The sequence below is a fragment of the Theropithecus gelada genome, chromosome 5 (assembly GCF_003255815.1).
Source record: "Theropithecus gelada isolate Dixy chromosome 5, Tgel_1.0, whole genome shotgun sequence".
NCBI classification, from domain to species: domain Eukaryota; kingdom Metazoa; phylum Chordata; class Mammalia; order Primates; family Cercopithecidae; genus Theropithecus; species Theropithecus gelada.
This window is the reverse complement of record NC_037672.1, coordinates 65,809,904-65,825,979: the sequence shown is the minus strand read 5'-3', so window position 1 is coordinate 65,825,979 and position 16,076 is coordinate 65,809,904. Positions and strand designations below refer to the sequence as shown.

Here is a 16,076-nt window from a genome sequence, read left to right as displayed (position 1 = left end):
TGTCGCCCAGGCTGGAGTTCAGTGGTGCCATCTTGGCTCACTGCAACCTCCGCCTCCCAGGTTCAAGCGATTCTCCTGCCTCAGTCTCCCGAGTAGCTGGGACCACAGGCGCCCGCCACCATGCCCAGCTAATTTTTGTATTTTTAGTAAAGACAGGATTTCACTATATTGGCCAGACTGGTCTCGAACTCCTGACCTTGTGATCCACCCACCTTGGCCTCCCAAAGTGTTAGGATTACAGGCATGAGCCAGCGTGCCTGGCGTATAGTTTACTTCTTGAGGCTTCAGTAGAACAGCTCCAAAGTTGCTATGGCTCCCAAAAGAAACCAGCTGGTGCTGACTTGCGCAAAGCCTCTGGTCCAGACGAAGGGGAAGTGTATTTGTCGTGTTCATTGCATCTCTGAGACCTAATGCTACAGTCCTGCCTTGACCTGTGAAGAGGAAGTCAAAGGTGTAAACTAGACTCCCACTGGTTCCCTTGACAGCCCATCCCTTGTTGACCAGCCCTGACTGTGGCCACTTCTGCATCCCTATTACTGGGAGACAGTCAAACTGCCAGCATGTCTGCAGAGATTAGGAGTGCACACTTAATATTCTGAGTCCCACAGCTGCTCTTAAAGGTCACAGGATCTCAGAAGTTTGGAGCTAGGAAGAACCATAGCTTGTATAATAAGTTTCAATTCACAGATGACAAATAATAGCTAAAGACATAACAAACGTTAACGTTCAGGCATTGTGTGATGCATTGTGCTGGGTGCTTTATAGCAATCATATTTCATTCTTGTGACAACTCTATGAGGTAGGTATTCTTATCCTTATTATTCCTATTTTCAAAATGAGGATCCTGAGGTTTTGAGGGATTAAGTAACTTGCCACTCTGCTTGTTCAGCTTAGTCCAAGAAATCCTTAGGGACAGAAAAAAAATGTTTGACTCAGTTCTGCTGATTCTCAGGACACTCTTCTATTAAAATGATCACAGGTGAGTCAAGAGGTATTTAATATGTATCTTAGGCACTGTGCCAGGTGTCAAGGCAGTTCACTGGGATACCAGATGAAATGTAACATAAACTCCTGCCTTTCCAGGCCTAAGGGAGGAAAAGGAACTGCTGGGTCTCTGCAAAGCTCTCTCTTCATGAAGGCCCAAATGCTTATAAGGAAATGCCGTATTAATGCTCATAATATCCCCTAGGAAGAGGGTGTGGGAAAAAGAGAAGAGAAGTACTATTATTCCTGTCTTGCAAATGAGAAAATTGAAGCAGAAACAATTACAGGCCTTGCCCAATACAAGGCAGTCACCACTGAGGCCAAGAATGAAACAAAATTGTCTTGGCTCCTTCTACTATATAATATCACTGGCCATAATTAAAAGTCTCTCTCATCTCTGGTCACTGCAGGGTTCAAGGACAATTATCATTTGAGACAACTTTTTGGATAGGAATTATCTTACTAAGTTTCCCACACCTACTCATTTGAATTTCATCCCTTTTCCCTCTCCCCTTTATGATGTAGACAAGTCAGGGCAGAGACAATCTTCAAATGAAAAACAAAGAATTGGAAATATCAGAGTAAATTATATTACAACTATATTAGAATCAAGTTATGAATGAATTCTCCCATAGTAATACTAGTGGCAATAAAGATGACTGCCATATATTGATCACCTATTCTGTGCCTGATACTATACTAAGTGCTTTATTCTTAGTCCTACAACAATACACATGCAGAGACAAATACAGGTTTTGTGGGTCCCTTCTTAAGAAAAAGAAAATTTGGGATACAGAATGAGGTACAGGGCTTTGGAAGGGCCTGTGCAAGTGAGGGACCCAAAGCTTAACTTTGCAAGTTTCATGGTAAATGCATCACTGTGCCCAAGTTAGCTAACAGCTCATATCCCCACTTTTACAAGCAATGAAATTGAGAAGCAGGTAACTGAAGTAACTTGACGTAAGTCATAAAGCTTATAATGGCAAGAATAGGATTTGAAAATATGGAATCTGACTCCAAATCTCATGTATTTTCTTAGCGTGGCTTCTAATAAAAATAAAATTGCTATCATTTATTAAGCACTAACTATATCCCAGAAAGATCACACCTTAAGGTTATCAGAGTTATTTGACAAAGCGGATGTGATCGTTAGTCCTTATTATCCCTATTTACAGATGGGGAAAACATGAATCAAATAAGATTAAACAGCCCATGGTCACCCAGCTGGTACATGGTGGAAGCTAGGTTTCATGCCCAGGAGTGTAAGATCCTCATTCTTTCCCACTATCCCATGCTACCTACCACCCTACAGGTAATCCAGGAAAAAGCAAAACAGTGATGTGTGACTTACCTCTAATGACAACAGTATTTCCACATCTGTCCACTGAAACTAGCCCTGTCCTTTATTTTCATACAATACACCGTGCAGTCCTCCTTAGCTGGGATTGAGCAGCTCTGAAAGTCCACTTCCCTGTACTGTTACTTATCAGAACAGAGTCCATTCCTCATGGAGAAAACCACTTGGAAATACCAACACAAACTCAGGCCCCAGTCAAGTTGCCTTACAGCCACCCTCTCGCCCAGAAAAATGGAGACACATAGAGAATCTAAGGGCTGGCTATATTGGAACCACGGGGAAGATCACTCATCCTATAGGGCTCCTTGAAACAGCCTTTCAAAGTCATATAAGAAAACTCACATATTGACTATAATTGGATTGCTTAACTCTAGTCACCCAAAGCAAGAGATTACATCCTCAGACACAGCTCACCATGGATTTGGACATGGACAGGAGTGGAGAAAGGATTCAGTTTCTTTTTTCCTTGAACATGAGTACTGAGAGGAAACTGACCCTTGAGATGCTCGGACGGTGGGCCTTGTCTTCCCTTGGCCATGTGAACTTTAAAAATTTCATTATGCTTTGCCATGGTGCTTTTTGAAAAATTGCCTTTAACTGCCAGATTTCAGGTACTCACTTAATTACTTTTGGAAACTCAGTTAAAGGAATATATCCATTGCCACCTGGAATAAAACAGCTTTACTAACTGGAGAATGCAGTGATTCAAAGTAGACTAGGCCTGGGCTTTTTTATCTGGCCACAGCAAGTGCAAACCAGTGGGAGAAATGAAGCGTGCAGTTACGGATGCCAACAAGAAAAGCTGCTGCTCCGGTGATTTTTTTCTTTCTTAAGGAAAAAATGATCCCAGTAACTCTCTCTTGTTCCTCTTTTGACACAGCTTGGTGGACGTGGGGGAAAGGGCAGATGAAATGACTAGTGAAATCAAGAGATGAAGTATTCTTAAAGGACTGGCTCTCCAGCCCAATCATCTAGAGGAAGAAACAAGTTCAGATTCTTGTAGGGAATCTAAATGCATCTGTGCCTGAAAATTATGGCCGTTTGAGAAGAACAAGAATTCATGGTGAGACAAAGCAACACAGGCTGTTGGTACAAGACACAAAGCCACTAAGTCAGCGTTCAGCAAAGACTGATGGATGAAATGTCACCCAGCCTAAAGGACTGGCCCAGCTACCAATTGCCCCTGCCCAGCCCAAGAAGGCAAGAACACAATAGACCGCACACCCACGTCTCATCCCCAGGCGCACACCACTTCAAAGGCCACAGCAAGCAGACAACACAACCTGCCTCTTCTGCGGTGTCTTTCATTTAGTTCTGTTTCTTCATGAAGTGGGAGGGAAACAAGTTTGGGCTCACCTGAGATTGGGGTGTAGACGGAAGGAATGTGGAGAGATGCAAACGACAGAACACAACCGAAGGCCTTTTTAAAAGTCAGGATCCATAACCTTACTTATTACTGTAAAGGGAACAGAGTAGGCGCTATCCTTCCCCATCCTTCCCTAACCCTCGCCTACCAAACCCTGGAAGACAAGGACGCAAGAAGAGCTGTGTAGTGCAGAGGCTCTGCCCGAGTGCAGGTCTTCCCCATACAAGATGCAGCAGCAGGGGTGGGGGGGCGTGCTGGAAGACTCCACCACACACACACACACACACACACAGCCCGCCCCGCCTCACCTTCTCGATACTCTGGTCCACAGCCTTCTGGAAGACCCGGGCCACCAGCAGCGTGACGCTGGTCACCAGCAGGAGCAGGGACAACGTCCCCGCAGTGTAGAAGCAGCATCGGCCCATTCTGTGTGCCGCTCACGGGCCGGGCCGGGCCGGGCCGGGCCGCACCCGCCCGGGATCCCACTGCAAGGAGGGAGGAGCCGCCGCAAAGGCGTTGGAAGACCCGGGACCCTTCCGCGCCGCGCCCTCCCGGCGCCCAGTTCGTGCGCGCAGCTGGCGAGCGCGGCCCCGGGTGCACTGGGCGGATGGGGCCACCGAGGGACGGGCCCGGCCTCGGTTTCAGTTTTCTTCGCCCTGCAGCCGCGGCGCCAGCCTAGCGCAGCTCAGCAGAGTGCAGGGAGCGCGCAGGGACGTGACGTTCGCGGGCCGGGTTCGCCGCAAGCCCGGGAGGCGACCGCCGGCGACTGCGCGGGGAGGCGGGCGGGGGCGGAGGCCGCAGTCATGTGCCCTGCGGCGGCTGCAGTGATTCGGCCCGCGCCCTCCCCGGTCGGTCCCCGGTGGCCCTGAGTGGCTGCGGCGCCTGAGCCAGGCTCGGCCTGGCGGCTCCCAGCGCCCTGCACCGCAGGCCCAGCGCTCGCCCCACCGAAATCGCCGAACCCGGTTCACACATTCATTTACTCGTTCCGCAGATAGGTCTGAGGGCCTCCTATGGGCCACGCGCGGGGGATTCAAGGTGGTTGGGACATTCCTCCGCTCTAGAGGCGCTCAAGTTAGCAGGGACACTGTTACCGCAATTAGAACACAATGTAACAAGTGCTTCTACTAGGTGCCTGCTGCGATCATGCCAGCAAGCACGTTCTGCCTGGATGACCTAGGGCCCTCACATTGAACTGGGGCCTGGGGGAGGCATAAAAGTTTGTCACGTAAGGGGCATGTGCAAGAAAGGAAGATGTGCAAAAAAGGGAGGAGAAGGCATTTCACGAAGAAGGAAAGGTGGGCAAAGGCATTGGGGGTGAAAGAGCAAAACCTGTAGGAAGCAAGAAGGAAGTTCCTTTTGACTGTAGGCTCAGGTGTTCAGGGTGTGGAGTCGGAGGTGTTGGGGCCCCAAGGAGTCAGACTTTGAAGGGCTCCTATCCTGTTGAAGAGGTGGAAGTTGGGAAGGAGCTTAAAGCACGCAGCGCTGGTGTTCTTGCCTGCTTTGCTCACTATCGTGGCCCAGACACCCAGGACCAAGACCTACACACAGCCAGGACTCAAGAAGTGTTAGTTAAATGAGTGTTTCTTCTATGCCAGCCCTTTACTAGGTTCTTTGCACAGTTCTACTCATTTAATAACCTTGGCAGTCCTATGAATAGGAGGTTGTGTTTGTCCCAGCCCTCCAGAAACAGTCCCAGATGGGGGTACTATGCAAGAGAGTTTTGAGGGAAAACAGGGATCTGGACCTGGGATGCAGGTGTGCTCCTGGTGAAGGAAAGAGGCAAGCAGGGAAGGAAGGTTGGGTGGAAGGAAGCATTTGATACTATATACAGTTCATGTCTAAAAAGTTCAGCAAGGTCATTTAGCCAAATGGGCTTGTCCCAGAAGTCTGGCATCTCCCAGAAAGAGGCCTGCCTTAGTATCCCTGTTGTGCTCAGTCATGAGCTGGGATCAGCCTTAGGAAGCTGGCCTTTGCAGCAACCTGGGGATAAATATCAGGGGATGGATTTCAGCAGAGCTCAGCAGTTGAGGTGGAGCCATTGGTCAGTTATGCTGTCTACACTGCAAGACCGAAGAAGTACATTTTCTTGGCAACTATAGTGTATTATCCTCATTTTACACTCAAGAACACTGGGGCTCTGAGTTAAGTAACCTAACAAGCTCAACCGGTTACTGAGTGGTGGATCCTTCCTGAACCGGGATGAAGGGCTGGCTGTTGGCCTCCAAAACCCTCACTTTTTTGTACTCTGTGCATTGCTGCCTCCCAATCTGTTACTAATGAGAATCTGGGGACAGCAAATCAGTTAGGAGGCTTTGTTGAGGAGCTGGCGAAATAGCATGATGGTTTAAAAATGGTGGCAAATTATTTGTTACTCCTTCTGTTGAGAGGTAGGGTCTATACTTTCTCGCTTTGAATTTGGGCAGGTTTTAACAATTTGTTAAACCAATGGAATACAGTGGAAATGACCATATCCTGGAACTTCTGAAGCTAGATCATAAATGCCTTGCAACTTCTGCCGGGGCCTCTGAAAATCCTTGCTCTTGGAGCCTTAAGTTACCCCTAAGTTCAGCTGCCCAGAGACTGCTGCAGAGAACATGGGAAAGACTCCGGGGAGAAGCCTTGAGTCTGTAGGAAGAGAAATGTCCCACCAGTCCCCAGCTGTCCCTAGCCTTTTGAGTCACAGGCCCTAGACATTATAGAGCGGAGGTGAGTGGTCCCTGCTGAGCCCTGCTTAAAATGCAAAATAAAGGATTGTTGTTGTTTAAGCCACTGAGTGTTGGTGTGGTATGTTACTCAGTAGATAACTGGAGCAGATGGTGAGGGCAGGACTGAAGCTGGGACATTTTGCAGCTACCAAAGCTCTTCAAGCAGCAGCCCCAGAGGACCAGTCCTGTGTTCAAATAGAACCTGGTGGGGTCCTGAATGATTCAACTGTCCCCAGCCTCATGGGTGAGTGGTCTGCAGCCCTCAGGTGTCCACAATCGGCAGCCTTTCTCTTCCCCCAATCCTACGTCTTCTCTGCTGTTAAGTTCCAGTTAGTTACGTTAACTCTGCTCTGTGGCCCAGTTTGCTTAAGAAAGCAATGCTAGCCCACTAACCCTCAGATGTCCCCTACCTAGGCATTGGTTGAAGTCCTCCTGTAATCTATATGTCTTCTCCTTCCCTAACTAGAAAAAAGTATTTCGTAACTTGCCTGCCTGGGTACTTTGGCACTCAGAAATTCATGTTCACATTGGACTTCCACCCCCTACTCTCTGACTGCTACAGTCAGTACCCACCCCTTCCACCCCTGAACCACCAATCCCAGGGTACTCTTCCTTTTTATTATTCATTGAGGTCCCTTCTTGTCTCTTGTCTGGGCCACCAGGACAGTAACAGACTGTGGGGATGGAGAGATGGAGACAGATTTGATAAACGTATCACTTGTGGGAGAGTTTCTAAACAAGGGCTTTCAGCTCAAGTTGCCCTCAGTTTACCTTCCCTCTGAGGATCTCACTCTGTTTCCACTATGTCAGGTGGTTAGTAAGCCGCTTCCCCTTTAACACTCTGGACAAGCCGAATGAAAACCTCTAACTTGGTTCTTCTTAACACAGCTGAGACCAAACTAGCATTTTTTAAACATAAGACAAACATAAAACAAAAAGGACCTAATAACAGAAAATATAAGCAGCTTTTAAGAAAATAATGTATATTCCCAAAATAGCAGTCTGTAATCCCACAGTAAACTCTGTCTTATCACAGAGGCTGGCACAGCTTTTCAGCAGCTGGCCTGGCTGTCTTTCTGTTCAGTTCCATCTTCTCTACCCACAGCTACGTGCAGAAGCTTTTGACACAAAGCCCCAAAATCCAGATTTAAGTTTCTCAATGCCCTGTGGGACTTCCTCCTCATTTCTGATCTACAGGACATGTCTACACCGCTAATTGGCATTGTTAGTTTATTGCCACAGGATCATCTCACCCTACAGGTGAGACTTTGCCCTCTCATCCAGGGAGTAGCCCCTGCTTGCCAGGCACTAATAACCCTGAACACACTCTGGAGGGGCAGACGGCTTGGGAAGGGGTTACTGCTCCCAGCATTTAGATGAGGAGGCTGATGCCAGGGCAGGGAGACAATCAGGAATCTTCCTGGTGACTTCTCTGCTATGTTGGATTTGTGTTCCCTCCAAATCTCATGTTGAAATTTGATCCCCAGTGTTGTAGGTGGGACCCAATGGGAGGTGTTTGGGTCCTGAGGAGAGATTGTTCATGAATGTATTAATGCCCTCCCTCAGGCATGAGTGAGTTGTCAGAGAGCTGGTTGTTGAAAAGAGCTGGCACCTCCTCTTTCTCTCTCTAGCTTCCTCTCTGCCTATGTGCCTCACACATGTGTGCTCCCTTTCTGCCTTCCCATGAGTGGAAGCAGCCTGAGGCCCTCACCCAATGCAGATACCTGTGCCGTGCGTCTTGTCCAGCCGGCAGGAACATGAGCCAAATAAACCTCTTTTCACTCCCCAATCTCAGGTGTTGTTACAGCAACACAAACAGACAAGGGTGGAAAATGAGGCTGATGCTGTGGCAAGGAGAAACGGTGACCTCTCTATACCTAAAATCAGAAGACTTTATCTGAGAAGAACAAGTACACTTAATGAATGATTACTGGTGCCTGTTGAAATTATGCAGTCATTCAGGACTTAGAGCTTTCTTCACAGACTCTAAGGGCTATCATGGGGAAGCAAGAGGGCTCTTTGGGCTCTACTTTAAATTTAGAATGTCGATACTATACTCAAACGAGTTTAATGATGTAGTCATTATATATTTTTATGTTCAAAGTGTTAATGTGTTAAATATAAACATTTAAAATACACAACAGGCAGGGCACGGTGACTCATGCCTGTAATCCCAGCATTTTGGGAAGCCAAGGCAGGAGAATCACTTGAGCCCAGGAGTTTGAGATCAGTCAGGGCAATGTAGCAAGACTTCATCTCTACAAAAAAATAAAAAAATTAGCAGGGCATGGTTGCACCTGCTTATGGTCCCAGCTACTCAAGAGGCTGAGGTGGGAAGATCACTTGAGCCCAGAAGGTCAAGGCTGCAGTGAGCAGTGATTGTGTCACTGCACTCCAGCCTGGGCCACAGAGTGAGACCCTATCTCAATAAAATAAAACAAAAAATACGTCACAATGTTTATAACCCTGTATGGTAGATAATCTCCAAACAGGACTACCAACAATTCTTCCTGTTTTTGTAGGCTCATGCTGCTCTTCATGTCAAAGGTGGAGTCTGTTTCCTCCCTTTAATCTGGGCTGGCCCTGTGACCTGCTTTGACCAGTAGAATATGACAGAACCCATATGTGCCAGTGTCAGGTTTAGATCTGGCAGCTTCTTCGTTTGCCTTCTTGGGACCCAACTGCCATGTCAGAAGCTCAGATTAGACCACTGAATGATAAGAGACCGTGTGGGGAGGGACACTGGAGAATGAGAGGCTACATGGATGTCACAACTCCAACCAAGTTTCCAGATGAATACAACCTCATGTCCCACAGAACAGAGATAATGAGCTGTCCCTGCTGAGTCCTGTCCAAACTGCGGAATTGTGAGCAAATGAATGGCTGTATATCAAGCTACTAAGTTTTGGGGTGGTTTGTTATGCCATGAGAAATAACAGAAACAGTATTTTTTATCACTTATTGATCATTTTAATATTCCAGGTGCCTAAAAATGAGTGGAAATGGCCCTAGGCCTTGCCTACTTTGGGATAGGTCAGGCTCCAAGATACTTCTAAAAGTCTTGGCTTTCTTCTTATTGAAGGTGATCTATAAAATGTACCATCACACCCTAGTGATTTGACATATGTTACTCCCAAATGTTTGTAGAGCATCCTAAATCCTGAGCAATACAGGATCCATGAGAAAAAATTACTCTCTCCTCTCTCCTCCCCTACCTATCATCCCAAAGTTCTTACATTACAGAACTGCTTTATGCAGATAGGCTTACAGATCCCAGAGGAGAGCTCATATATGATTTATATTGTATCACAGGCACCTGTGCCAGGCCACCGGGAATCTCTGTAAAGTTACCCATGCCCCTGTCTGCTGCCTCTTCCGAACAAGAAGCCCTCAGGGCTTCCTCCTTGTCATCTTTGCACCCCCAACTAGGGGAGCCTTTTCCAGTTTGTTTTGGTTTGGTTTGGTTTTTATTTTGTTTTGGGTTATGGGAAAATGAGAACTCCCCTCTTCAAATTCTTATTTTCCTTTTTGTTCCCCTAAGAATGCAGACTTTTTGAAACATAGAACTAGGAGGAGATATCCTATTCGCCTTCTTCTCTTCCCTTTCCTGAAAACACAAGCGTAGTGTCGTCTAATAGAATGTGTGGTTGGAGGGCGAGGAGTCAGGAGAGCAAAGAGGAGAAAAATATAGTGGGCAGAAAGGGTGAATATGTCAGCAATGTTATCTGCTACTTGTACATATGCCAAGCACTATGCTAGACAGTGGGCTTCCATTACTTCATTTACTCCTCACAATGCCCTATGATGTAAACATTCTATCTTTATTTAAGGATAAGGAAACTGAGGCACACAGAGGTTGACTAAGTAGTCCAATGTTACTGACCAGTAGGAAGCAAAGGTATTACTAAACCCAAGTCAGTCAGATGCTTTAGCCAGACTCTTAATCCCTTAGCCACTGCTTGGGACTTCTGGCCTCATGCTTATTGAGAGTAAAAGGAAAGGAGTGAAAATTGCAAAAAAAAAAAAGCTATGGCATTGGAATACTCATGGTGACTTGGGCATCCAGGAGGGGCAAAGGTTGGAATTAGTGTGTGTGAGAGGGAATGCCTCTGCCTGAACCTGATGTTGAACTAGAATGGGGGGCCTGGAAGGAGTTGCCAGTCTGGTGGCCAAAAATATACTTTCCAATATATCCAATGTATATTCTGACATGAAATGTATTCTAATCTGTTCTCACTTGAGGTACTTTAATGGTACTTTCTAGAAGCAAATGAAGCTTGGGTTGGGTTTAAGGTCAGTGTGGCAAAGCCAGCATATTATGAAATATCAAGGCTGTCTGATTTCCTGCATGTTGTGAAATCAGGGCTAAATAAACAACACGAGAGGTCACAGTTATTCTTTAATGATGTGTTCCATGGGGAGAAGCTGTATAAACGAGAAAGCCAGGTTTACTCAGCATCTCTTTCTCAGGGGAGAAAGGGGGGATGGAGAATGAAGACGGGACTATCTGAGGGTAGAGGCAGACTTTGTCAGCCTGGAGTGGTGGGGAGAAGATATTTGGCCAGAGATAGGGGTGCAGTGGTAGAATGGTGAAGGGGGGGCTTAGATATTAGACTATGGAAAGGGTAAAAATAAGCCCACCCCTCACCACTAACCTGGTCCCCACATGACTCCTAACCACTGCACTCACGACATATCCTGAGACTCTGAAATGATTACCCAGAAGCCTCCTATACTCATCAAACCTCAGAGAAGACTGCTATTCAGTTAACTTTACAACAGTTGTAAGCATTTCCAGTTCTTTCATAAATAAATACTATTTCTTATTAGTGTCAATGTAAAATGTTTCAGAATATTAATGAGTAGTGATTGCTTCAACCGCACTGCAAGCTATCTTAAGCAGCACTGTTTCCTCCATTTTGAATCAAACCAGAGGAGATAGAGATGCAAATCACAGTTCTTCAAAAAGTTAAACAGAATTATCGTATGACCTAGCAACTGTCTTACTAGGTATCTAACCCCCAAAATTGAAGACAGGTACTCAAACAAATACTCGTAAACCAGTGTTCATAGCAGCATTGTTCACAATAGTCAAAAGGTGGAACCGACCCATATGTAATCAGACAATAATAGATACACAAAATATGTTATATACATACAATGGAAAATACTATTCAGTTATAAAAAGGAAAGAAATAGGCTGGATGTGGTGGCTCATACCTGTAGTCCCAGTATTTTGGGAGACTGAGGCAGGAGGATTGCTTGGGGCCAGGAGTTCAAGACTAGCCTGGGCATCATAGCAAGACCCTATCTCTACAAAAAAAAATTAAAAATTAGATGGGCATGGTGGCATGCACCTATAGTCCCAGCTTACTTATAAGGTGAGATAGGAGGATTCCTCGAGTCCAGGAGTTCAAGGCTGCAGTGAGCTATCATTGTGCCACTGTACTCCAGCCTGTGACAGAGCTAGATCCTGTCTCTTAAAGAAAGAATGAAGTCCTGATACACGCTACTACAGTGCAGACTTCTTTTCTTTCTCATCTGCCATTTCTGATGTGAGTAATGGTCCCTCTTAGAATATGATCTTTTTAAAAATCAGTGATGGGAAAAGAATTCTAGAAAGTTCTGGCAGTTTTTTACCCAGGGAGAAATAAAAGGCATAACCAGTCATAGGTGCATTTTCCGTTACATAAGAAGAAAGATTGTAAAGAATGCCTCCAGGTGCTCACCTGGGGTCAGCTGGGACCACAGGGGCTTCTTCATTCTCTTAGCAGAGACAGTACATGCACTCAGCTTCCCCTGGGGATGGCAGCTTCCTTCTGGTCCTCTTTATTTCCCCATGGGAAACTGTACAACTCACAGGCCCCAAGGTCCCTAGTTGATTCCTAATCAACTCCTGTAGAGTCAGCTCCCTAAATCCAGACTGCCTGGCACCATGCAATCTATATATTCCCTTACGAACAAGGCCAGTTTCACATACCTGTCCACAGGAAGAAAAACCCATTGTTGCAGGGGAAGGGGACAGGCTTTCTCCTCTGGAACAGAACCATACAGCCCAGCAGCCTTCACCTGCTTCACTGATGGTAAGCTTGGGCGATCACTGCCTCACTGGTCCCGGCCTGGAGAGTTTTTCTTTTCCCCTCTAAAGCCTATTCCCCATTATTCCTCTTTTTTTGGAAGGAGCGGGGGGGCGGCGTGGAGATGAAGTTTCACTCTTGTTGCCCAGACTGGGGTGCAGTGGTAGAATCTCAGCTCACTGCAACCTCTGCCTCCTGGGTTCAAGCGGTTCTCCTGCCTCAGCCTCCTGAGTAGCTGGGATTACAGGGGCCTGGCACCACGTCTGGCTAATTTTTTGTATTTTTAGCAGAGACAGGGTTTCATCACGTTGGCCAGGCTGGTCTTGAACTCCTGACCTGTGATCCGCCCACCTCGGCTTCCCAAAGTGCTGGGATTATAGGCGTGAGCCACCATACCCGGCCTATTCCCTATTATTCTAAGCCAACTAATGCAAGAACAGAAAACAAAATACGTGTTATCACTTATGAGCTAAAAAGCTAAGCATCAAACATGCACAGACACAAAGACAGGAACAATTGACACTGGAGACTACTTGAAGGCGGATGTGGGTGAGGAGTGTGGGTTGAAAACCTACCTATTGGGTATCATGCTCACTACCTTGGTGACAGGATCCTTCACACACCAAACCTCAGCCACACACAGCTTACCTGTGTAACAAACTTGCACATGTACCACCTGAACCTAAAATAAAAATCAAAGGAAAAAAATGCATATTCCTTAATCTATGCCACATGATGTTGTGGAATTCATCCCAAACTCTGTAACAACAGGTGACTACCATGAAGAGATCCACCTGGTGTACTAATATCTCTATATTAAACAACAAAAGGAAACTGCACATTTAAGAATGAGGACTACACAGAATTTCAGGGAGGCTGGGCAGGCCCAATCCTTTATCTGAAGAAAAATCTTAATATTCAGTGGTACAAAATAATACTTCTAAATTCAGTCTCCAATCCTTCCAGTGTCCAATTCATGAATATCTGGGCATCATCTTTCCTATCTTCTTTTTTTTTTTTTTTTTTGAGACCAAGTCTCACTCTGTTGCCCAGACTGGAGTGCAGTGGTGTGATCTCAGCTCACTGCAACTTTCGTCTCCTGGGTTCAAGCAATCCTTGTGCCTCAGCCCCCCCAGTAGCTGGGACTATAGGCGTGAGCCACCACACCCAGCTAATTTTTGTATTTTTTAGTAGAGATGGGGTTTCACCATATTGGCTAGGCCAGTCTCAAACTCCTGACCTCAGGTGATCCACCTGCCTCGGCCTCCCAAAGTGCTGGGATTACAGGCGTGAGTCACCATGCACGGCCTTTTTCCTGTCTTCTCCTTAGTCCTTTTCTCTCCGCTGCTTCCACCAGCCCTATCCTAGAGGAGCCTCTCAAGTTCCAGGTAATCGCCAGAGGAGGGTTTTGGTCCTTCACATTCTTTCAGAGTCAACAGCACAAACCCATCCTTTGCTTGTCACTATTGAAGTTCTCTCAAACTCTATTTACTCTGTCTTAGCAAAAGGTAAATATTACTTGCTATATGCCAAGCTCTGTTCTAAGGACTTCACATCTATTAATTTTTTAAAGGTCTGGGTAGGGGAAGAAGACCCTGGTCATGGATATTTCTACTACGGAGGACTAGTAAGCCCCAGCTGAGTGCCTAGTTTAAGTCTTGGTCAGGCAAGAGTTCCAAGCTGAAGCTCAGAAGAAAGGCAGGTGGGAAGAGGCCCAGGTGAAGCCTCGTGCATGGGAATGGACCATGTAGGTGTAAGAATTCTCTGACAGGATCAGACCTTGACAGGTGGATGCATCAGACTAATGATAATTTCACACCTCTTCAAAGCCATATAATTGTTCAATATCAAAGGTGGCGGCTGGTGGCAGATGTCAACCCTTGCCAGTCCAGCTCTGGGGGCATGTTTGTACACTGTTCAGTAAAACAGTCCTCCAGGTGTTAATGAAAACTACCCTCCTTGGAAGTACTTTATTTTAACCTCAGCTCATTTCTGCAAGTGGCTTAACCAAGTGTTCCCTCCAAACACATAGAGTGCTTGGCCTGTGGAAGGCTTTGGGAGACAGAATTGTCTCCTTGGTAAATTTCCAGTGAGTTTTGGGTAATCTGCATCCTGGGGAATGCTATGGCAGCCCACCCCTTATTGGGTCCTACTTAGCCAGAAGTCAAAATTTGGCTGGGTACTGTCAGAAGATAGCAGGATCCTGTATAATTCAGAATCAGAATCAGAATATGATGTGCATGATAATAGTATCACAGCTGTCTTCATTATCACCACTCTCTTCCTCTAATCCCTTGCTACTCAAAGTGTGATCCCAAGACATTACGTTGGAACCAGCTAGGAGCTTGTTAGAGATAGAGACTCTCAGGCCCTGGTCTGGGCCAATTGAACAAAATTTGCATTTGAACAAGAACAACCTATGACCCATGAGTAAAGTGTGAGAAGCATAGCAGGTTAGCCCATAGTCCCTCAAGGCCCAGTCACAACCATGCTTTCCCATAACCCTCCTTCAAGGGACCTCATAATTGGTATTTGGACTCTCCACTCTGACTCCACCTCACTAAAAGGAGAGTGTCCCTGGCCTGCTTTCCACCCTCAGGATCTCCCTGGACTAAGGAAGATCAGTATGTCTTGGGACATTCAGGCTTGATCTTTGGACTGCTACCCCTACCCCTGAGGGATGTGTGACACAGTCATGCCCTGTCTCCCCAGGTTCTGATGATGTTGGGGGAATGTAATTAAAAATAAAATATCCTGCCAAACCAGGAGACCTCCCCACAAACACAGAAGGGAAAGACAATTTATTATTGGATAGGTATTAAACCAGAATGTGACTTGCATCACAGGTAATCTGCTAAAGAGATTGTAGATTGCAAAATCAGAAAGAAATCTTACCCTTTTCTATATCTAGGCAGATACAGTCCATTACATACACGTTTTCAGGCAAGAGGACTTGACAGCACCATTGTCACACATAGTTCATCCTAAATTCACTGGATAATTGTGATGGCCATCTGTGTTATTGCCTTTATCCAAAGGAAAAATAAAACTTCTCATATCTTTATGAAGGAGGTAGTTTTGCAACTTAGAGCCAGGCACCTTAGAGTTAGGCTCCTGGCCTCCCACAGAAATGGAGAGAGGAGGGGCTGTCTTTCTTGATGATTACACTTCAAAGGGTTCACTCCCAAGTCCTTAAGAAAAACATTCCTGTGTTGTAAAGGTGGCAGAGACTTTTTTAAAGCTTTTAAGAAGCTTTACATACATCTTAAAAGGGCAGAGAAAGAATTTACAATTATAACTTTTTAAAAAAAATGCTTTTTTAATTTTATTGAGACAGGATCTCTCTCTGTCACTCAGGCAGAGTGCAGTGGCATGATCTCGGTTCACTGCAACCTCTGCCTCCCAGACTCAAGCAATTCTCCCAGGTCAGCCTTCCAAGTAACTGGGACTTCAGATGCACACCACTAGGCCCAGCTAATTTTTGTTCTTTTATTTAGTTATTTTTTATTTCAGTAGTTTTTGGGGAACAGGTGGTGTCTGGTTGCATGGAAAAGTTCTTTAGTGGAGATTTCTGAGTCTTTGTTGAC

General features: G+C 46.0%; 1 protein-coding gene across 2 annotated transcripts in view; it reads right to left on the bottom strand.

Annotated features, from left to right (window-relative positions):
- Window positions 1-4,475, bottom strand: part of SCARB2 (scavenger receptor class B member 2) — a 56,673-nt gene extending 52,198 nt beyond the window's left edge. For both annotated transcript variants that reach the window (XM_025384579.1, XM_025384580.1), the window contains exon 1: window positions 4,016-4,475. In XM_025384579.1, the coding sequence (XP_025240364.1) occupies window positions 4,016-4,132 (117 nt within the window). In that variant the 5' untranslated portion in view covers window positions 4,133-4,475. The remainder of the gene's footprint in view (window positions 1-4,015) is intronic.
- Between the last annotated feature and the right edge of the window lie 11,601 nt (window positions 4,476-16,076).